This window comes from Mustela lutreola, chromosome 4, assembly GCF_030435805.1.
Source record: "Mustela lutreola isolate mMusLut2 chromosome 4, mMusLut2.pri, whole genome shotgun sequence".
Classification (NCBI taxonomy): domain Eukaryota; kingdom Metazoa; phylum Chordata; class Mammalia; order Carnivora; family Mustelidae; genus Mustela; species Mustela lutreola.
This window is the reverse complement of record NC_081293.1, coordinates 45373257-45396272: the sequence shown is the minus strand read 5'-3', so window position 1 is coordinate 45396272 and position 23016 is coordinate 45373257. Positions and strand designations below refer to the sequence as shown.

Genomic DNA, 23016 nt, shown 5'->3' with positions numbered 1-23016 from the left:
ATGTCTATCATCCCAACTTTTCTGTGGTATCTGAGTCAAGTTTGGTTCTTACTTTATGTCTCTCTCTCTCTCTCTCTCTATATATATATATATATATATAAAATATAGAGATATATATACTAGAATGCCTTATAATTTTTTAAAAGGTAGAGATATACATTGTGTAATCCTAAAGTAAACAGATGTTTAGTGTAGATTTTATGTTAATCTGGTTAGCAATGGGTTTAATTCAATATTTGCTGTGACTATAGATGCCAAAGGCTTTAAAATCTACTAGTGTCTTTTGTTTGTCTGTTTTTTTCTCAGTCAATCCTGGATAGGAATACAGCAACTTAAACCTGAATCTCGTGTTAAATGCTGGCACTGAAATGAAAATGATTCTTATAAAGTTTGTGAGAGAGAGGCAAAATCCAAAATAAGACAATTTGAAAATAAATTTGTGTTAATTGACCAAAACAATAGAATTGAAAGCAACTGTATAACAACAATGAAAACATTTTGAAAGAAAAGATTTAGAACATAGTATCTATTATAGACACTACGAATAGCCAGAAAAAATACAGAGGTTGATTTTACCCAAAATTTTTATCCAGGATTTTGAACAAAATCTTAGCTTTCAGGATCAAAACTCTCATTTGAAGCAAAGTTTATATGCACCTCATATGTTGATTGCAGCATTATTTACAATAACCAAATTATGGAAGCAGCCTAAGCATCCATTGATAGATGAGTGGATAAAGAAGATATGGAGATAGATAGATATGGAGATAGATAGAAATATAGATACTTACATATACAGGATTATTATTCAGTCATAAGACAGAATTAACTCTTACCATTTGCAACAACATGGATGGAGCTAGAGAGCATAATGCTAAATGAAATAAGTCACAGCAAGACAAGTACCATAAAATTTCACTCAAATGTGGCATTTAAGAAATAAAACAAATGAACAAAGAAAAAAAAAAAAAGAGAGAGAGATAAACCAAACAACAGACTCTTAACTATAGAGAACAAACAGATGGTTACTAATGAGGAAGTATGTAAGGGAATAGGTGAAATGATGATGATGATGGGGATTAAGAGCACAATATCTTGATGCATGGAACAGTTAGATCATTATATTGCACATCTGAAACTAATATAACACTATTTTAACTACACTAGAATTAAAATAAAAGTAAAAAGTGATTGGTATCCCCCCCCCCCACCAAAAGCACAGATTCTGAACTAATGGCCCCAACACATAATTAGGCTATTTGACATACATTACTTAAAAAAAAAATGGCTTATTGACTTTTAATGATTCAGTGATTTCTCTAGAAATTATAGATGGTCCAGAAAAACCTAGCAGATGTTGTTCCCATAGACCTCTCTGTAGGAGCACATGCTTACCTCCTCCCATTTGCCACAGACGTCTCCAGATCATCTCATTTGTTCCTGTAGCTGAGCATTCCAGGCATCCAAGTTTGTCTTCTGAAACAATTTATTAGATTAAAAAACAAACAAATCCCTAGTTGGTCTATTAATAGAATCTGAAGTTCAGATTGAAAGTTAGAATGTTGATTATATTTCAGTTACATGTTTATTCAATGCACTTTTCCCATGGATGGGTTGTAGTAATTAACTTTAATTCATCAATAAAAAAGCACACATGAAGGTATTTACATCATTTTTTGGATCTTTGTAGTTTTGGGTTATTAAAAATAGCCACTTTTTCTAAATCATCTCCTTATCTTCTTTTTCTTTTTCTGTGTCAATTTACTCCATTTTGCAAAAAATCTGACCTGCTTCTTTGAGTCCATTTTGTAGACTTGAGATTGTGTTTGAAGACATGGTTATGACTGCCCCATGTGGTTTATTTTGGAAATACTTAAGAAGATAAGAGTAGAGATTGCTACCTTAAGGTGTTACATAACCTTGACATTTTGCCTAATCTCAATAACCTGTAACCATTGATACACTTTTCCGCAAAGAGAACATCCAGTTAATTGTTTTTTCTTTTAATCTGCATCCTGTGGGGTTGCATGGGAAACACACAACACAAGTGCACACACAGAAATGTGTAGGTACATGTACATACAAAATTTATATATATGTGTGTATATGCATACATAAAGCTAAATATATGTATATACACATATACACACTTGCAATATATGTATATCTGTTTACTTCATTTTCCTTATTTATGCAATATTATACATACTTCTTTTCAATATTTGTGTAGTTTTTATTTGTGGATATTTCTATTTATTTTTATCTTCTGTTTTGTTATTAAAAATTGTATCACTGATACATTCTAGTGATGACATTATTTTGAATTTTTACAATCATATTGATGATGGTAAGTCCTAGAAGTAACATTCTGGATCAAAGAGTGTGTATATTTAACATTTTGGAACTTACTGGCCATTTATACCTCAACATATTAGTACTAACTCTAATTTTCTTATATCTGTAACTTTACTAGAGCTTCTTGAAACTTAATTTTCTCTATTCTGATTTTTATTCCTTCACAATGAATGCAGTTGTATACCTTTTCATATGTATATTGCACATCTGTCTTCATTGTTCTGTAAAATTCATGTTCATACATTAGTATGAATATCAATATTTCAAAATTTTCTCTGGCTTGGTTAGCATTCTAAAATTGTCATTTCTCAGGGTAGTTTTTAATCCGGAGTTTCTGGAAGAGAAACCTGCTAGCACTTGCTGCTGTTCAAGAGTTGTGTGTCCCGGGAAGATTAAAGTGGACAATGTGCTGCCTGGTTGAGATGCCATGCATAGATATTTCCCTTGGGGCAAAGTTTTTCTTAATGTGTCATCTCTATAGACCTTTCCAAAAGGCCCCTGAGCCTTATAAGATACCACAGTCAAAGATGAAACCGAGACTTAGTAGGTATAAAGAGTGAAATGCCCACAAATTTCTCTTATTAAGTCCAGTAATTACTTGGCAAAGGCTGAAGGAGGTAATGATGGAGACCTGAGAGCAGGTACTCTGAATCAATATCCTTATAATTCTGAGAATGTTCAAAGGTTCATTCAGTCACTATTTATTGAACCCCTGCTATTTGTAATCCAACTACTAATTAATTTTTTGTGTGTATAAAATGTATATCGAATAAAAAATACTTGTGTTTTTGCCTGTCAGGCACAGTGTGCCATGGGTGTAGATTGAAATGAGAAGACATTCTTAAAATTCTAAAGTGAAGAATGCTCGTGGATGGACCTTATCTGAGCAGAGAGTGTGGGGGGAGGATGGAGACCATACTCACTGTGTGAAAAATGGGATGCCAATGATGTCTCTATCATTCTCCTGATCAGGGGACCATTGGACAAAATACTGGCAAGTTCAGTTCAGTAACTTCTGATATCTAGCTGCAGTAGTATAGGCCCGCCTCTCATAACTCATTCTCCAGCTCAACTCTGTGCATGTGGTTTTCCACAGTATTCAAAGGCGGAAAGGCATCCTGTGACTGCATTGGAGAAAATGATGGAGTCAAGTTTTGCCAGCCCTCAGTCATTCCCAGAGGTCCCTTCTCCTGACAGAGGAAGCCAGTCTGTCAAACACCACAGGTACAGGTAGCTACACATGGTGGGATGGGCACATTCATACTGTGTCTAATGTTGGACAACACATGCCAATAAATGGCAACTTGATTCAGGAGAAATGATTGGTTTTGCTTCCCATGTATTTCTCTAAGGAGTGGATACTCAAGCAGCTCACAGCAAGTAAACCAAAGCTAACAGCAGGCAGCCATGCCCTTGTAAGAAGCCGGAGGAACTATTAACAACACCCATCAAAGCTGCAGACACAGACCAGTGAATGAAACAATTGCATTCTGAAAAACCATTAAAAACATGATTTTTCCTAGCCTGCCTTATCACTGTCTGCAAATTTAATGACTAATTCTTCCCTAGGCAGCTGATCTGACATGCTCCAGGTCTTCCAACATGGTTCTAACACAAAGAAAACTGTTCAGGGGGAGGAAGCTTCGCAGGTCTTCTCCTTGGGTTTATAAGATCTGTTTTGAATAGGGTGGCACTCTTTTCCAAGCTGCCCATAGAAATTGGTTCTTTGGGGGAGAGAGCCAAAAATTAAGGTTATCTTATAAATGTTCTAACATTCTGAGGCCAAGCAGGTTTTTTAGCATCTTCTAATCACATGCTGCGTTTCATATACAAAAATCTGAAACTCCGAAAATGCAGTCTTTTTTCTAAACCAAGTGCCAAAGTTTGGGACTGATGCTCTGTTTATGTGCATCTGAATGTAATATCCTCAGTCTTTGTGGACGTTGTGCAGTGATTTAGCTTCCCTTTCTTAGTGAGAAGGACCATATTATAAAATTAAATACGTGAATATAAATATAAATAAATATATGTATATGAAAGGATTAAAATTTCAAAAAAGGAGAAGGTACAAAATAATAGTTGTCACTTATGTGGCGAGTATCGTAGAATCATTATATTGCATCTCTGAAACGAATATAACATTGTATATAAACAGCCAGTTGTCCCCAACAATGACAGATAAATATTGTTGGTTTTCATATACCTAGGCAATGTTTTGAAAACCTTCCTTGACTCTCAATGAGTCCCCTAAAAAAGGATTTTCTTAATGCTGACCACATTTACTGGGAGGTTTTCAGTATCTCTGTATACGAATCCTCATTATGGGTTGGGGATTTTTTTTCCCACATTCTACATGAGTAGAGACTGAGATACCAAAGGTTTGATAAGTTGTTTTTTTTTTTTTTTTAATGGTTTAAATTTTTTCAAGTTGGAATTGAAATACACTTGGCTGTTGGATTACTGCTTTAGTGATTAACTGCCAGTTTGGGGTTATATCATTTGAGGCATTTATAGATATTTCCTTGTTAAAAAAGCATTTGAGTTCACTGGATCTAATGGAAATTCTTTAATTAGGGAAATAAGTCCAAAATTACCAGCCTTTTATAAGATGGATATTTTCTCCAAAACAGCATTTTCTCCTGCTGATTATAATACATGTTGAAGTGGTGTCCCATCCAGTCGAGTAAAATAATTATATATAATATTACTCTAGGACTATATTATACCATCAATGTTTTAAAGTTAAAATAAAAAAGAATGACAATTTCTAATGTTTTTGAGCTGCAAATACCTACCCTATTCCTTGTCCATTGAGATACCCCCTCTTAGATTTGGCTTCTCCTATGTTCCTGGGAACCACTTACAAATTAAATAAGAACATTTTTCAGAGATCTTCCCTTTTGTTTGGTTCAATGACACTGCAGTATTTGTTGGCATACATTGTGTCCTGATAGATAGGCAAGAGTTGATTTATAAAGTGCTTTTAGAACTTTGGAAATTATAGTTTAATATATCATGGCTTTTGTTTTGTAAAACATGCAGTAGACTTAAGCGTTTTCATGATTGATAACCCTGGTTACTGATTTATATATCCTGCAAACTGCTCCATAACTTCCCGAATGCCATGGGGTTAGAAGGCTTGAATAGCTGATTGATCAGTAGGTGTAGAAGTGTTTTTGCAGATGGGTCACTAGTTCATACTGGAAGACTCTGTTGTTGTGACAGTTTGGCTAGCTATGAATAATTAATTTCCTTTTTTTGCACTGCAAACATGACTTACTTGGGTAACTCATTACAACAAAGCTATTAATTCAAAGCCATTATTTCTCATGTTTAGTTCAAAGGGAAAACAATCCTCTTGCTTTTTAAAGAAAAAATCTATTATGTTATGTCATACTTATTACATTTTAGCAATATAACTCTCTTAGAGACAGCACATATGGGAGGTTTTTAGAATGAAATAAGACCAGGGTTTTCAGTGATTACCATGAGCCTTCAAGTTGTCAGGTGTGGAGGAGGAGTCAGGGGAACTCATTGCACTGAGCCCCTATTCCCGGTCAGGCTCCATGCATACTCTCTCTCTCTTTTAGCCCTAAAGTAGTCCTATGAAGATACTGAAGCATGATCTGAATACCTTCCTTTGGCACCTCTCCTCCCCATATTAAGTTTTTACTTTTCTCTGCCTTGCATGTACACTGAAAGAGTGGCAGGCTCTCTTGTCTGCTGTCAATTCAAAGCACAGGCAGGAGATGGAAGGATGGGGGGAGACCAAAGTCCTGGACTTTCTGTGCCCTCCTCCCTGCTTGCCTCAGCTATATCCCTCGTCCCACTTCCGGGGGCCACACTGCCTGCCAGGTGGTCCTTTCCTTACAACTCCCCTTCTCTCTCCATTCTCATAATCTCCCCCACCCCTGTCCCTTCAGTTGCAAGGATAGGAAAAGTTTCCCCTTGTTACTTGCCTGGACATACAGTAGTACCCCATGTTGGCTTTCTTCCCCCTCTCAAACAATGAAGACACCTTTGTAAATAGTAAAATCTCCAAAGTGACCCACATTAGAGTATCATCTCTCTTGTTCAGGGCTCTGGTAGAAATACTTACCCCAGTATCATGCTGTGAGTAATGTAAAGACCTGAGATGCATCCCCAGATGCAGCTACTTCTAGCACCAAAGCCTGAGTACCCCACAGACTCCATAAAAGCTCCTGGATAATACAGGTAGAAGCTAGAGGGATGGGAAAACAAAACAAACAAACAAAAAAAAAAAACAACAGCTATGAGAACTCTTTATACTTGTGGCCTTGGTGACCCACCTAGAGGCCCCATATTGCCAACATACAAGAAATATTATGATAAAGAATGAAGGTATACTATGCTGCAAGGTAGGACATACTGTTTGAAGAAGGTAAAATCTGATCATTCACTTTGCCAAAACCAGGAAAGTGTCTACTCAAATGTCAGGTTCTCAAACTCTGATCTTAAATAATATTTGAGGTTTTGTTTTGTTTTGCTTTATTTTTCATTGTAACTACTAAGTAGAAATAACACTAGTGTTGCCAAGAGGGAAAGTTCCAGAAGTCCAGATAATATAGTGACATGGGTTAAATTACTTTGGGAGACTGGTCCTTTTAGAACTTGGTAAGTTTGCTGAAATTTTGAAAATGGTTTCCATCCTTCTCTATATGGCTTTATTGGTATTTTTAGGGTAAAATGAAGCTATAGCAAAAGATTCTAACTTCACTTGTTATCTGAACACCGCAGAACAAGTCTGACCACATAAACTGGCATCGCATGGACTATCTACATAGGAACAGAGTTCTTACCAGTCCTCATGGCTGCAGGGTACATTCAGTGAGGTGGAGATGGAAATGGACATGGAATGGGTAACAAGTCAAATCAGCAACTGATTTTTATAAAAAGCCCAGCTCTTTTGGTTAGCATGATCTATGTAGGAATCTCAATCTCACCTAAGATACATCCCACGTATGCCTTTTGCCTGTGATGGCATCTAAACACATAAGGTTATTTGGGTATTTGGATGTATGAGTCAAGGAAAACATATAATCAGATGTTTATTAAAAGCAAATTCAAAAGAAAACAATTTCGTTTCTCAAGATTGATGAAAATTTGAGGTCGTGAACTGGGAATTTAGCACATATGTTAAGGAGAGAATGCCAACTCAAAGGAGGCTTATTTATTCTACAACTAACATGGTGAACTTTTCCCCGTGAATCCCTTCAGAGTTCCTGTGTTTGGTTTTTGTCAGTATCTAGTAACAAAGCCATTTTTATTTTTATTAGATAGCCACTATATCCTGGATAATGAGGGTAGCTGAGAATCAGGAGCTTGAGAATTCCTTAAGCCCACCTCTTATCTTTGGCTGGAAAGCTGAGATTGTTTTGGTCCACTGTGCTGCAAACTAGAAAGCCAGAAATGTGAGAACTTCACTTTGTTCCTGCAAGGGTTAATGGATTCAACAACTTCTGGTCTCCTCCTAGCTAGCAGTCATGGTTGGAGAGCCTAATCTAGAACTGTGAGTGTCTGGAGTGAAGAGCAGCATTTGAGAAGTTTGAGCAGCCATATATAAGGTTCTTGCTAGGATCAATCTGTTCGTTTCCTTTCATCCCAGCAGGAATCTCTCCTCTTGCTGCAGCCCAGGGCAAAGGAGTGGTATGCTCCATAGGAATGCCTTCAGGAGAACACCCCCCTCACCCAGAAGTAGGCTGGGCGGCATCGTGGGACCAGCATATCAGCAACTTGAGGACTCAAGGATCCCAGACCAGGATACGATACCTTGTCAAGGGTAGGTCTTAAAAACAATGGAATTTAGGGAGGGTGTCATGAATGCTCAAACTTTACATTGAGTTATTATGTTCCTTAGGGTTTTCTTCATTGATTTTTGTCATTAATAGTCTATTTATGCTCACTTTGATCTTTGTTCCACAAAAGATAAACTAAAAAGAATAGGTACAATGAAAATAGATATTAGGGAAATGTGAGACAGAAAAATAAAACTAGGGAGCAAGCTCAGTGTATAGTTATCTAGGCAGTATATTATATAGTCGCTAAAACAACTGGGGATGCATCTTTGATTTAAAAGAAAAAGAGAGATTTCTTAGGAGGACTAATGTGTTCCTTCATTCTTAAGTTTGAAAAACAATTACTCAATTCTCTAATCAATATTGTGGGCACTACCCTCAACAGTAACCTGTAATGTATTTATATGTAGTGTCTACTTCTGTCCAGAGTGTTCTTGAAACTGTCTCCGTCAATGTAGACAGCATATTGTCAAAGTACAATTTGCTGAACTCAGATGTCTAGGTTCATTTGTGGTATAGGTGTGGAAAGATGGGCTTTGCACACCAGGGCTGCAAAAGGTGCCCTTTCTTAGGAGTGGATGCAGACCCTCACAAGGCTCACGGCATGGTGAGTAGAATAGGATGAATTTTAGCCCCAGTTTACCTAATTGGCATAAATCGCCCAAACATGGTAGCCCTTCCTTAAACTGACTGGAGTTTAAATCGCATCTTTGAAAAAAATTTTATCTTATGAACTTAAGTTTTCTCATGTACAGATTGGGCAAAATAATACCAGCTTCCTCAGGGTTTTTGGGCAGATTTTTAAAAATTACATGTATAAAAGGGCTTGTACCTGACGCATAGTAAGCAGAGTAGGTCTGGCACTTATTGTCAAGGAACTATTAGAGAGCTATTAATTTCAAGAGCAATGCAATCAGGGTTTATTCCAGAAATATCAGGAATCAGCTCCCTTAGTCAAGCCAGGTTCTTGTTGAATTTGGTTTTTATCACTTTGGGTAAGGCAGGCCCGGCTTTTATTCTGCTTTGGCCTGGATGGATCTTTCCAGACTGTATCAAACTGAGAGCCAAAGCAGGTAGGAGACATACATCACAGAGCCTTACCTTTTCCTTTTGTTTCTGGCAAGACATGCATATAGCCACGCCCTGACAAAACCCAGCAACAGATTTCTTCAGAAAGACATTTGTAATTTTGAAGCAATCCCAAATGAACTGTGTATACCTTCGGGATAGACCTCGGGTGACAGTTTGCAAATTCAACATAAGAGCCAAGTTGTCCAAAACGTATAATGCAAGTCAAGAAGCTGTTTGCATTTCTCTTTGCCTTAGATCTAGAAAAGGGGCTTCCACTTAGCCCCTAATTATAATTAATCTTGTTTCATCATGACTTTTCTTCTTAAATCACTAAGCTCAGATAGTGATTCTTAAATCACTAATAATGTCTGTTACTTGGGAACACATATATGGGGCGGGGGGAAATCAAGTTCAGAGATTTTGTAGATGGTTAGAGAACCAGCCCGTACTGTCTTTCTTTTCACTGGGTGCCGATATGGGCTATCATCCCATATGTCCCAGGTATAAGGATGCTCGGAGCCCTTGCCAGGCATATAGGCTTGAACCTTACATAAACAAATATTCAGAGGCTCAGAGATTTCCATGAATGTTCAGGCACTGTTTTGTCTTTTACCTCCTGGGAGACTTACACTTATTGTCTGCATAGTGGTAGTTTTGTTTTGGTTCAATCATCATTGGGTTTGGAATATTCTCTCCAGCTGGCTGGCCACGTGTATTTTCCTGTGTGTGATATGCACCCGATGTTGATAAATGGTGACTCTAAGTCACTGTGTGCTCAGCACAATGAATCTCAAGGAGCAATCTCATTCTCAGTTCTTGAAAACAGCTATTTTCCACTCCTGGGGGACTGACCGTCTCTCCGGACTGGAAATGGGATTGGTAATAGAATTTCATAGCTAAAGGCCCTCTTCAAATCTGGCCCTAACCCGGAGGGGGAGTGAATGAATTTACAAGAGCTATCAGCCATCTGCTGCTTGTTTATCTGGGGTGTGGGCGCGCTCTGCTAGTTAGGCTCCTGGTGTATATGGCTTCTTTCCTTGGCACTTACAGTAGCCCAGCTTGAACCCGGCACATATCTTAGAGAGCTCTTGATGAAGGAATGAGATGGAGAGGAGATTCTTCAGGAGCTTTTCCCCCTGACTGAGGGACCTGGGACAACCATGGCAATGGCTCACAGAGCTCTGAACTAGGTTTTGTCAGGCAAATCAAACTTATGTATTCATATGCTAGCCAGAAAGAAATGGAATCACAGAACTAGATGGCTACCTTCAAAGCAGAAGGGATCCAAACGTACTGAATACCCATCTCATTTATCTAGCAACTGTACAGGTGTAAGTGATCCTTTAGGAATTTATAAAATGAACACACTAAGGATGGCAGAGTTGAAATGGCTAACTTGAGGTGGCATATGCCATGTAAAAGGACTGAGATTGAATACTGGCCTTTCTGACTAAATGAACCACTAAATCAGGAAAGAAATATGAAGAAAATCACATTCATGGATGATGATATGTAAGGGAAACAGCTAAGTGTATGGCTTCGGAGGGGAAAATGGCTCTCTTCAATTTAGTCAGTTGATTTCAATGCCACAAATACCAGGAACGGAGGCTTGGAGGCCTGTGCAGAGACACAAACTCCTTGGCTGGACCCCTGAATGCCTGGGAACCAAATCAAGTGACTAACTTGGAATTTCTCCTCTTTAGAAGGATGCTTTGACTCCCCTAGTGACAAATGAGACACACTTGCACTTTCTTTGGTGAGGGATCAGGGGAAGGGCAGTTCAAACTGGTATTTTGTAGTCAAGGCATGACAGCGTATGGATCAAGCTTGTGGAAGAGTTAGTGGCTCTTGAGGAACACAGAACTCTGAAGTGTCTTCTAATCTAGAGCCATATTAGAAATTTAGCTCCCGCTTGAACTTCTGGAGAATAGTATATAGCTTCTACTCGAATACCAGTGCTGGCTGGGACCCTCGTAGCAACTCTGAGAAGGAAGAGAGGACTCTGGCTGAATACTGGAGAGGCATGACTCCAGTCAGTCACCAGAGGAGTCCCCCTAGATCAGTATTCCCATGTTTTAATTAATGAAAACATGTAAGTGGGGCTGCCATTTGTCCAAGCCAGCAGAACTTGTAATGGCCTTGGGACTTAATGCCATTAAGTGACAGAAAACAAAAATTACATTTTCGGAGAGTTCTAATTGTTCAAAGTCCTCTCCACGTGATGGACGTTCTAGATTTCAGTTACTGCCAGCCACGTGTCCCATACCTGCCTTGCAAGGTGACTCCTAAGCTAAGTGGCATTCCTCTTTCTCACCCAACTCCATCAATATGAAGACTTCCCCAAGTTTGGTTTGAATTACCTTTGATTACTACATTGTCGTGCCAATGTGGTCAGGAGGCTGCAATTTACTAAGTCCTCTGAGAGATTTATGCTTTTACCCAACAGTTTTACAAGGCATGTTTAGATGCTGTTCTAAGAATTTGCACCTGTCATCATCACATTTCAACCTGTTAGATTCTACCCACTGATACACCCAGAAGATATCTATGTGGAATGCAGTTTTATCCCAATTATATTTCTTGGCTCTGTGCCATTGGTGAATGTGATAAGCAAACATCCTCTATCCTCATGCTTATTAGCGATGCTAGCAGGATGACATCTGTCCCCTTTTTTCTTGTTGAAATTAAGTCAGTGATCAGAAACTATAGGGTCAGATTTTCAACCAGATTAACACTTAAGTGAAAGGCATATGATTGCCCAGGGAATTTCCCTTTACATGACCATACAATTAGAATATAATTGTAAAAAATATTATACATCTCTAAAAAGGTATTCTATTGCACCTTGGGATGCCCACTCATTTATGGCTTTAATAAGAAGAGTTACAATCAGACAATTCGGGATTAACTTGTTCCTCTGCTGCCTACCAAAGGTATAATTTGATATATAATTTGATGACTTTTCTTCTTAAATCACTAAGCTCAGATAGTGAGTGCCCCTTAATCTAGCTTATTTACCCATTGCATGGTAATAATAATAAATAAGCCACAGGTTTCTAAAAAATTAAATGACGTAATTAGACTTGAGCATGCTTTTAAAAAACATTTTGCAAATGTCAGCTGTTATTATGTTTGAAATGGACATTAACTGGGATATAAAGGGAGCATTTACCTTGAAAATTCGTTCCTGTATTCATGCATCCCCTTGATCAGGATTTATTGATTGCCAACTCTGTACTAGGCACAGTAAGAGAGAATGGAGCTACAGAGACACCTCCACTGGATCCTCGTCTTTTCTCCCCGTGTGGTGGAAAGACAGACCCCTAAATTGCTCTGATTGCATCCTCGCTATAAAGACTTCTATTTAGTATGCAAGACACTTCCCTGCAATTATTCTTTCCATTTATTTATTTTTTCTTTTAATTTTTTTATTTTTTATAAACATATATTTTTATCCCCAGGGGTACAGGTCTGTGAATCACCAGGTTTACACACTTCACAGCACTCACCAAATCACATGCCCTCCCCAATGTCCATAATCCCAACCCCTTCTCCCAAACCCCCTCCCCCCGGCAACCCTCAGTTTGTTTTGTGAGATTAAGAGTCACTTATGGTTTGTCTCCCTCCGGGCTCGAAAAAGGCATGAAAGATATTAGAGAAACCCTCTCGAGAGATATAAAAGCCCTTTCTGGAGAAATATTCTTTCCATTTATAAACATGATTGTTATTTACATCGTAATGCAAGACAAGGGGAATAAGACCTATTATATGGAGGGTGGCTATATTTAGATTATGCTTAAATGTTAACGTTTCATTTCACATTTAAGTTAAAGACAAATAACAAAGAATAGAGATTACTGTTCAGGATCCCAAGCCACATTTCTGTGAATCCACAACATACCTGCCCCACTCTCTGGCACAGGAAAATTCACCAGCTCTGAACAGGCAATAAGAGGGCTAGCCAGTTCCTGGCATATTCAAATGACTTGGAATGGCATGTTGGCATTCTTGACAAGCTACTGCCGTGCACCAGTGAATTACCTTACTTGGCTCCAGAAACCATGTGAGGAAAGTTGCTATATTGGTAGAGGCTCAATGGACCTCACTTCACACTCATCCCCAGAAAGCAAATGTATGCCTCCATTCCCATTTGTAGGCTCAGCTGTCTGGAGGTGAGGCAGTTTCTACAGAGTTGAGAGCCAATGATAATTGGACCTGGGTCCCCTAAACTCAATGTGAAACAGAAACACGCAGGACGATAGTACAATGATGCTTCCAGGCCGGGCTTCCTGATCACCCCCAGCTAGTGTGGCTGCGAGTCTACAGACTAAACCCGGGCTGAGAGGGTGGTCACATGGATGGAGTGGAGTAATGCCGTTATGGGTTTCCTGTTTGTCACTATGGAAAGGCCACACTTACCTGCTCAATCCCCATTTACTTTGTATTCTAGGATAGAGGTCAGGAAGACTATACCCCACCTGCCTATACAGCTGTGGTGTGTTGAAAGATCCCTGGACTTCAAGTAAGAAGATCTGGGTTTGAGTCTCAGTCTGTCACTTATTTTCTGTGTGACCTTGGGCAAGTCACTTCACCTCTCTGAGCTTCAGTTTACTTCTCTGTTTAACTGGGAGCATATTATCCGTCTCATGGGGTTGCTGTGAGAATTCAGTGAGATGGTGCATGTGGAAGTGCTTTGTTGACTGAATATTGCTCTAAGGAAGCACGGCGGAAAGCAGGATATGTAACACCGGGTTTCTCTTTCAGGTATTCCTCCAGTGGTTTAAAAACCCAACAAAATGCATCCATAAATATGCAACTGCCTTCAAGAGAGACAAATTCCTATTTTAATAGCTTGGATCAAAAGGACCTGATGGGATATTCATCCGCGCGGGCCAGTTCCGTGCCCATCATCCCTTCAGTGGGTCTAGAAGAAACCTGCATGCAAATGCCAGGGATTTCTGAAGTCAAAAGCATCAAATGGTACAAAAACTCCTACTCTGCTGACATTGTCAATGTGAGTATTCCAGTCAGCGATTGTCTTATAGCAGAACAACAAGAAGTGAAAATATTGCTAGAAACTGTCCAGGAGCAGATCCGAATTCTGAGCGACGCCAGGCGGTCAGAGGACTACGAACTGGCCAGTGTAGAAACCGAGGACAGTGCAAGTGAAAACACAGCCTTTCTCCCCCTGAGTCCCACGGCCAAATCAGAACGAGAGGCACAGTTTGTCTTAAGAAATGAAATACAAAGAGACTCCGCGTTGACCAAGTGACTGGAGCTGGAGGAATCGGTGTGTTCTATGCTTTGCTCAACAGGAAAAGAGAGGAAATTAAATACAAATTATTTATATGCATTAATTTAAGAGCATCTACTTAGAAGAAACCAAATAGTCTATCGCCCTCATATCATACTGTTTTTTAACAAAATATTTTTTTAAAGGGAAAGAAACGTTTCAGGAGGGATAAAGCTTACAACTAAAGCTTTGGGTAGAATTGTGAATACAATTTCAGTTAGTCCCAACACCGGGGCCTCTTTTGGCTCTTAGTAGATGTGGGTGATTCAGACCCTCAGCCCCACCGCACCAGTGTCCTCATAAAAAAAGCACTGGCAGTTCCCCGGTTTCAAAGAGACAAGCTGTATCCTGAGGGCGGACGTGCCAATGAGCAGGTGGCCCTTGCATTTGGCTTGCAGGTCCCAACCCCTAAATTTCTCTTCACTCGACAGCCTCCTCACAGGTTATGTCATGTCAACCAATGTAGTGTTTTCTCTTTCATTTTTGAAGAATGGCACAAAGACTCTGGAAGAGGGAGGGCGGGAGATAGAAGGCGTAATCTGGGGCAATCTTAGCTACTCTTGACGTGCCGCTCCCTCTGAAATTTGAAGGCACAGAATCTCAGAGGGAGGTGTGAAGGAAATTATTATAGAAAAAGAGATGAGAAAATTCACAATGTCGTGTTACTAAAATCATGCGAGTAGAAGTGTTTTTCTTTGAGATTGTGTAGGGGCTCCAAAGGAGCCTTTCTCAGTGTGTGTGCGTGTGTGCCTGTGTGTGTATGTGTGTGTGTGCGCATGCGTGCGCACACCCGTGTGTGGGTATGGGTTTGCTCACTCGAGCACAGGTATGCTGTATGCACATGTGTTCATTGTGTGTATGTGTGTGCATGTGTGTGCATATTAAGCTTGCTAAAATTTGTTCTGAAACATCAGGGAATTTATTATTCAGAAAAAAAATTTCCCTCTCAGATCTGTTCACTTTAAATTTATCCATTAAGTATCAAGTTCAGTTTGTAAGTTCTTAAATCAAGGTCACTTGCATGGCGGGATCCTATAAAACTCTTGACAACGTCAAGATCATTTTCTGGTGTGAATACTTTTGAGAGGAATAACTATTGGCTCATTAATGATATCAGTACCACAAGGCGAGTTGAGGATGTGTGTTTATTTTGAATTATGCATACTTAAATGATTTACACAAGCCAATTATCAAATTGACAGTTACCCTTTGCTTTCTCGTCATCCTCATTACTATTTATTTTGTAGCAAGTCTACTATTTGTGGACCAAGACATTGGCTTCTGTGGTTAATATGGAAAGAATAAATTGTTGAAATCACAAAGCCCAGACTTTTCAGTTCACAGAAAGCCCCCAAAAGAACAGTAAATTGTGTTGTATGTTCATTTGGAATAAAGCAATATTTTTACCACTGCTAAGGTGAACTGAAACTTCTCCTGAAGATTTGTCTGTTTTATTTACCCTTATTTTCATGGGGCATTCAAGGAAATTAGTGTTCACATAACTAGTCTTTTTCCAATTATTGGTGGTGTTGAGTTGTTATGTTTACACTGTTTTAAATAAAAAGGCACAGTATTTGAAAGTATATAAAAGATTTCTTTTACTGCAGTCTGGGAAGACTTTGGTTAAAATTTCCTTGTGGAAGATTCACATTACAATGGAAGAAAATTTAACTATTTCTGAATCAAATAATATACAATTCTTACTGAGGTTAAGTTTTTTTCTGTTAAAAATATATTACAAATTGCTCTTTGAGGACATTCTTTAGTAGACATAATGTCACGCAGAGGAAGGCAAACACTGTGTTCTTACCAGCACTGTTCAGTGGAACTTAAGGTCTCAGATGTTGAAAACACTTCGGTAGAAATGCATTTTCTACTTAACAAAAGGCTTTTGGTATTCATTAATTGTCCTATTATACTTACATTATTTTGAATGTAGAGGTACTATTGTTAGACTCTTAAAAGATTATCACAAACTTATAATGTCTAAACCATCTAGGCTCCCACTTAAAAATATTGTATCTTTGGGACAAGGATCTATGACCCCCGTGACTTGCATATCCAATATGTTACTGTGTTGAAATTTATCAGTATTATCCAACATTACCTGGAAGACCTCACACATCTGTTGAAGTCGACCTTGTTTCTTGGGTTTTTCATCAAAAAGTTATCTGTGGCATACCTAAAGGATTCGTACAGATTTCACCTAATTAGGAGGTGATAATTAGGTGACTCATAGCAATTACTTTAATACATAATTCACACTGAAAAGATTAAATATTATCCATCAAACAAGTACTAATCCAATCCCCACTTTGTTTTTTTCTTAAGGTAGAACAATATATTCTGTGATTATAAACACTCTGGTGCGTCATGAAGAGCCTTAATATCAAATGCACCCACTGGCAGTCTGATGTAAAGTTTAGAGATACAGTATGCACTTCCTAATTGATAATCAAGACAAAATATTCCTTAAAGAAAAAAATATTAACGGTTATTTCAGTGGCCATTTTTCTCATTTTGGAATATGAAGCTCTCCTCTGAAAAGGGCCCAAGCTCAAAAGGCACATGTTTGGGCACCAGCTGACAAGCGTTCCTAGTGTCAAGACTTTCAAAGTTGATCTAACATGGCAAACCCCAGAGACATTGGTACCTTGTCCTTCAAGCTCATGTGCCTAACAGAGAGGTGCTTATTTCTACAAGACACCTTTGATTTTGTTTCATTTTCCTTGTCTTTATTATGGGAATAGATATTTGGAGATTTGTAACTAAGTAAGTTGCATATTAGTCATTTACTGAAGAATGAATGTCACTCATGAGTTTTTTACTCTGAATCATTTTCTAATTAGTTTTTTTATATACAAGGCATATATTATTCTAAGTGGCCATGGAACACTGTTGTTCAAAGTGTATGACAAATTTTATGCTACTGCAAAATAGAAATGATGTTGGAGAATTGGCATTCAAATTTTCTTTCTGGTTTTCCCATGTACCTTATTAAATGCTCTATGTTTTATACTCTAATCCAATATCTACCTTGCTATGATCTAAAAATTTCTAAATTTATCACATCTTCAATATTTCACATCATTTCTAAGTAGCAATAGCAAGGACTTCTGGAGGAGGAAAAGTGCTGGTTTTAAGACTTCACAATCTCTTTTGATGATAAGAAGATATCAGACCTACCAAAAAGAGAAAAGTAGAACCAAGCTGACTTTGAGAGAATGCCCATTGGCTTCCAGGTTGAATGACAGTTAAAATGTAAGTGAGGCCTCTGGCGACCATGGCGAAGGCTGTCAATAACCAGGTCTCCACCAGAATACGCTTGATGTATGAGGCAGTGACGCACACCCATCTGCTCTATGGTGCTATAGGAAACCATGGCTCCCTAAGTGAGGGGAGATGCTGGTTCCTTTGATCCCAGCCCTGTAAGCCAGAAAATATTGCCCTGAGACAAGTGCTGTGAACCATTTCCGAAACGAGTATATACTATACTTAGGAACACAGCAAGAGGGGTGGGATTTTTATTTGATCTTTTGGTATCCGGGAAACATTTTATATATAAAGAATACTTTTTTATTATTATTCGATTGTATAGATTCAGTACAGTGTATTTGATGATAGCATATCTCTACTGTGTTTATACCTTAGTCTTCAGAAATTCAGTCTTCATCCAGGAAAGATCAGCACAATGTTTCTGGGCGGGATGCATCTAAAATTGAGAATAGAATGTTGTGGGAAATGATGCCTTTAAATAAGCTTTATCTCGTCCTTTTTTATTTTTTCTTTCCCTTTTAAAGAAATAGTGAGGGTAAAGGAAGAAATTCATTCCTTAAGATCCATTTTGTTTTCTTATAACTACCTGTTTCCTACTGTGACTCCACACACATACACATGTATACATATCTAAGCATACACACACACACACACATATATGATGTGTATGTATATTAAATTTAGGGGGTTAATTATTTTGTTAGCTTTATTTTTGCTTAATTTGAAAAAATTAAAGTTAATGCCAGTGAAATCAAATCATTTACAGACCAGTCAAACTGACAATGTTTAGATAATACAAGGGTTTTTTTTCAGTTCTTTCCTTTTCTTAGGTAAGCAGAAATCCTTGGGTTGGAGAATTTAAAAGACCCTGGAATAAAATCTCTGCTAGATTATCTCTTAGAAGTAAAGGTTAAACTATGGATGTATATGATTGCTGTCCCTATAGCGTACAATGGTATCAAATATATTTTCTGGAAATATAGATACAAGTTTTCCCAAAGGTTCCTATACAGGTAGCTTTGGCTTCAAGTGCACATGGGCTCTAGTGAGGAATAGAGGTCAAGGCAGACTGGGGAGGGGAGGATATTACATGTTAATATTTGATACCCCAGTGAAAATGTACAGGTGATAGTAGAGGTGACCACACACCATCCTGATAAAATAGAGAACAGGCTTCTAGTATTTTGGAAACTTTTTTTCATAAACATTGATTGCATGGGTATTGTTGCCTATGAAATAATTAATTGTGTAATAGCAAACAATTCATGTTGAGAGTCATCTTTGTGAAAGCTCATGACCTTCTTATACATATTAGTAGTTTAATGACCCCATCTGTCAAATAAGGAGGATGATCAAGTTCATCTTCTCTTTCCTTCCAAATTGAATAATAAATAGCCTGTTATCTGATCATTCTAATTCAGACTTTACCTGGTCATTTGTCATCCAATCATTTCATGACCCCTTGGAAAGTTAGTAGCTATGTCTTGTAAAACTCAACAATTATTGGAACCTGTATATCATATATATATTACACTATATATTACACTTACAATATTCCATTTCCATAGAGAAATAGGATCACTTTTGTCATTTTTAAAGTAAATTTACCTAGGACAGGTAATAAACAATAAAGGATAGCAAAGAAAATACCTAACTTCAAAGCTTGAGCATCAAAATTTGCCCCAGATTTTGGATTAAAATTTGCTGTGGATTTTTTTTTAAGTGTATCCTTTGTGAATCTTTATCAAAGCCAGAGTAGGGAGTTCTTCTGAGAAGGCCTGATACCTTGAAGATGTTCTCTCACAGAAGCAATGACATACTCTTACTGGATACATTGGATATTTCTTGATAGTCTCAATTATTTTGCACATCAAACTCCTTAACACAAACCCTCCAACTAATAATGAATAAAGTCTCTGGGGACACTTTCACATTTTAGTTGGAAACAATCCTGTCCTGGAGTGGAGGGGGGCACAATTGACAAAAAATTGCAGAGTTCACTTACTTAATTTTGGTTTTAATTGCTGTTTCTGACAAGTCATATCAATTTACTCTTCCAGTACCATCCGGGTAGCACTAATTCTTCCATATAATTTTTCTTCATCAAGATCCCAAAGTCTGAAGTCTTTCGTCTTCAATATACCAATGCAGAATATTAAAATAGGTAAATCAAAACAGTAAATCTCATTAACTTGTGTTGTGTTTTTAAAGCTCTATGGATTCCATGTAGTTGTTTACAAAGTCAAAATAGAAAAAATGCAGATTTTTAAAAACTTTTTGTTGTATTTAGAGGTCTGATGAACCATTCACAGCCTTGTTCCACTTTACATTGATATTCGATATTGTCCTTTCCGAAAGTTGAAGGTCTTACACACACACACACACACACACACACACACACACACAGCATGTTAAGATTCAATGTTGTCCTCCTTTTTCTTAGAATTTTCTCTTATAGCTCACCCAAATGTGTCCAAAGTCTCATTATGTGGATGACCTTGGATTCAGATATGTTTCATATGAAATGCAGACAGCAGAAAATACAGTGATTCTCTTCTAAGGTTACATGTATAGAAGGTTCTATACAGCCTTCTTTTGAATCCTGTCTATCAAAAAAAAAAAAAAAGAAGTCTGGAGATTAGACACATTCGTTCAAACTGGAATAAATGGAAAATTATACTACTTACCTTAAAATCTCCACACATTTACCAGTGGCCACTATCTTAAAGATAATCCGAGGAAAATACCTTGATGCCTTCTTATTTTTCAAGTATGCAGTTGTACACAGTGAAAAATGAATTCCCTAGTTGTTCATAATTCATACATGTTATTAACTCATTTGTCCATATTTTAAATAAAGAAAGGAAGTCACACAGAAAAGAATATATACAAAATGGTCAGCAGAATATCTTCAATCATTTAAAAAAATTTTTTTAAAGATTTTATTTATTTGAAGAGAGAGAGAGAGAGATCACAAGTAGGCAGAGAGGCAGGCAGAGAAAGAGAGGGGAAGTAGGCTCCCTGCTGAGCAGAGAGCCGGATGCGATGTGGGGCTTGATCCCAGGACCCTGAGATCATGACCAGAGCCGAAGGCAGAGGCTTAACCCACTGAGCCACCCAGCCCCCTCCATGTTTGTTTTAAAACAGAAAAAAATCTCTTGTGCCTGTGATAATAATTTTATCTTAAGGAGTGATATGTTTCCCCTTCCAAGAAAGTATTTGAAAATGCTATACTTCACTCTGGAGTAGATATGAAGGCTACGGGAAATAATACTGTTTGTCCCTTGGCATCCCACGAAAGTTTGGTTACATTATGTGACACTGCATTTCAGGGAAATATATCACATTTCTTATTAAAAATTACAATATTACTAATCAACTTAATGATAATATTGACTTTTTCATGTAAGTTTTCATCTGTGGAGGGAATCCTTGTCTATTTTCCTGGTGCATCTTCTCAGTAGTCTTTGATGAACCTGGACACTCGGATCCCTTAGGTTGGGTTTTACTGAATGTTACTTTTATCTTCTTGTTTATTAAAGGGAATACTGAGCCAAAATGAGAGACTAATGTGATTTTGTAGAGGATAATAGCTTTGTTCTTTTGAGTTCTGGTAGTGGAGAATTAAACTTGTATTGTTTCCAATGTAAGTGATAATAAGGTTCATGACTTTAGCCAGTATTTTCTCATATACATACATAGCCTAGGGTTCTTTAATTTTCCAAATATTATTAACAGACTTTTCAACTTTCTTATTGTTTTTTTACATTTTCTATTTTGTAAGAAATAAAGATAAAAATTAATTTATGTAAAAGAACAAAGCAATAAATAAAGTGATCTTTTAAACATGAATAAAAAATAATCAATAGCAACATTTTTGAAGGCCTCACATAAAATACTAATAACTAAAATCTAAGGTTAAAATAATGTAAATAATTATTAGGTAAATGGTTTGCAAAATAAGGTGGAGCTTTTTAAAAATAATTCTCTATAGACCAAACTCTTTCTATAATAATAGTTCATACTTCAGTATTTCCATTGGGCATTAATTATACCTACTGAGCTCAAACATTTAAATATAGTAAAGTCTCCACCTTTGGAACTTCTTCAAACTTGTCACAAAATTTATGAAAATCTCTGTTTAAAATGGGAAAAATTATACAGATCTGTAGAACAAAATCATTATCTACTAATGCATTCTTCTTTTCTTATTGACAGTTTTCACCAAATGCTCCATATTTTAAGCTGAACATAAATGAAGCTACTGAATTAAATATGGAGACAGATGTCAACACATTCTGAAAATTAAAATGTGTGACATAGATATATGGATCTGCAGTACAGGAAAGAACAAGCTCCCTAGGAATGCCTTAGGGAACTAGAGATCCAGGTACTCCTAGCATCTGAGATGAGTCTATGGCAGTAAGTTAGTAATTAACACAAAGCCCCCTTACCCACAAGACAAGCCAGGTTCTATCACTATATAACCAGCTTTGTTTCTATGGGTCATCTTCCACTTTTTTTTTTTCTTGCAGTATTATTTTTGAAGCAAAATCCAGTCATTGTATAATTTCATCAGTAAAAACACAAGTAAGTTAAAAAAATTAAAAAAAGAAGAAGAAGTTGCAGTGTTCCTTGGATCAAAAATCTAAACTGAAAGGTGTACCATAGTAGCTTGACCTTCAGTAATAAGGTAGCTTGTCTTGCAAACTCCATTCATTCCAGCTGAAAAAATGAATGAAGCATTACCCTGAGGACCTGTCTCCAATTAGAAAGTAGAGACAGATACCTGATGCCATGAACATTTGCACAACAGATAGAGTTAATGGATTTTCTTTCTGCTTTGCTTTTTTTCATCTTTAAAATTAATGTCACTGAAAGTGTGAAAAATAAGAAAATGATCAGCATGAATTCAACAATGCTAAGACCATACTCAACAGTGTTTTTGTAAAATTTCTTCTCATTTTCCACATATGTGCATATTTCACTGTTATTTTCCTACTATGTTGCATTATAATTTAAAATAATAATATATCATACTGTCCCATGGTAATACATTGTCTTTGTAAACATTTAATTTAGAGGCTACATAAATTCCAGTTTGTTCCTATGTTATGACTTCTTTAAACATTTTATTATTAATTGAAGTTCAAATTGCTTCAATTTATTCACTACCATAAGTGACTCCACAATTAGTATCATAGA

The 23016-nt window shown here is 37.4% G+C and overlaps 1 protein-coding gene across 10 annotated transcripts in view; it reads left to right on the top strand.

Annotated features, from left to right (window-relative positions):
* Positions 1 to 18548, top strand: part of NRG3 (neuregulin 3) — a 1065137-nt gene extending 1046589 nt beyond the window's left edge. For 2 of the 10 annotated variants that reach the window (XM_059169738.1, XM_059169737.1), the window contains exons 7-10: positions 3452 to 3585; positions 7982 to 8155; positions 13693 to 13764; positions 14007 to 18548. In XM_059169738.1, coding sequence (XP_059025721.1) covers positions 3452 to 3585; positions 7982 to 8155; positions 13693 to 13764; positions 14007 to 14514 — 888 coding nt within the window. In that variant the 3' untranslated portion in view covers positions 14515 to 18548. The remainder of the gene's footprint in view (positions 1 to 3451; positions 3586 to 7981; positions 8156 to 13692; positions 13765 to 14006) is intronic. The other 8 variants (XM_059169747.1, XM_059169745.1, XM_059169746.1 and 5 more) reach the window with 6 other exon arrangements.
* Positions 18549 to 23016: the final 4468 nt, after the last annotated feature.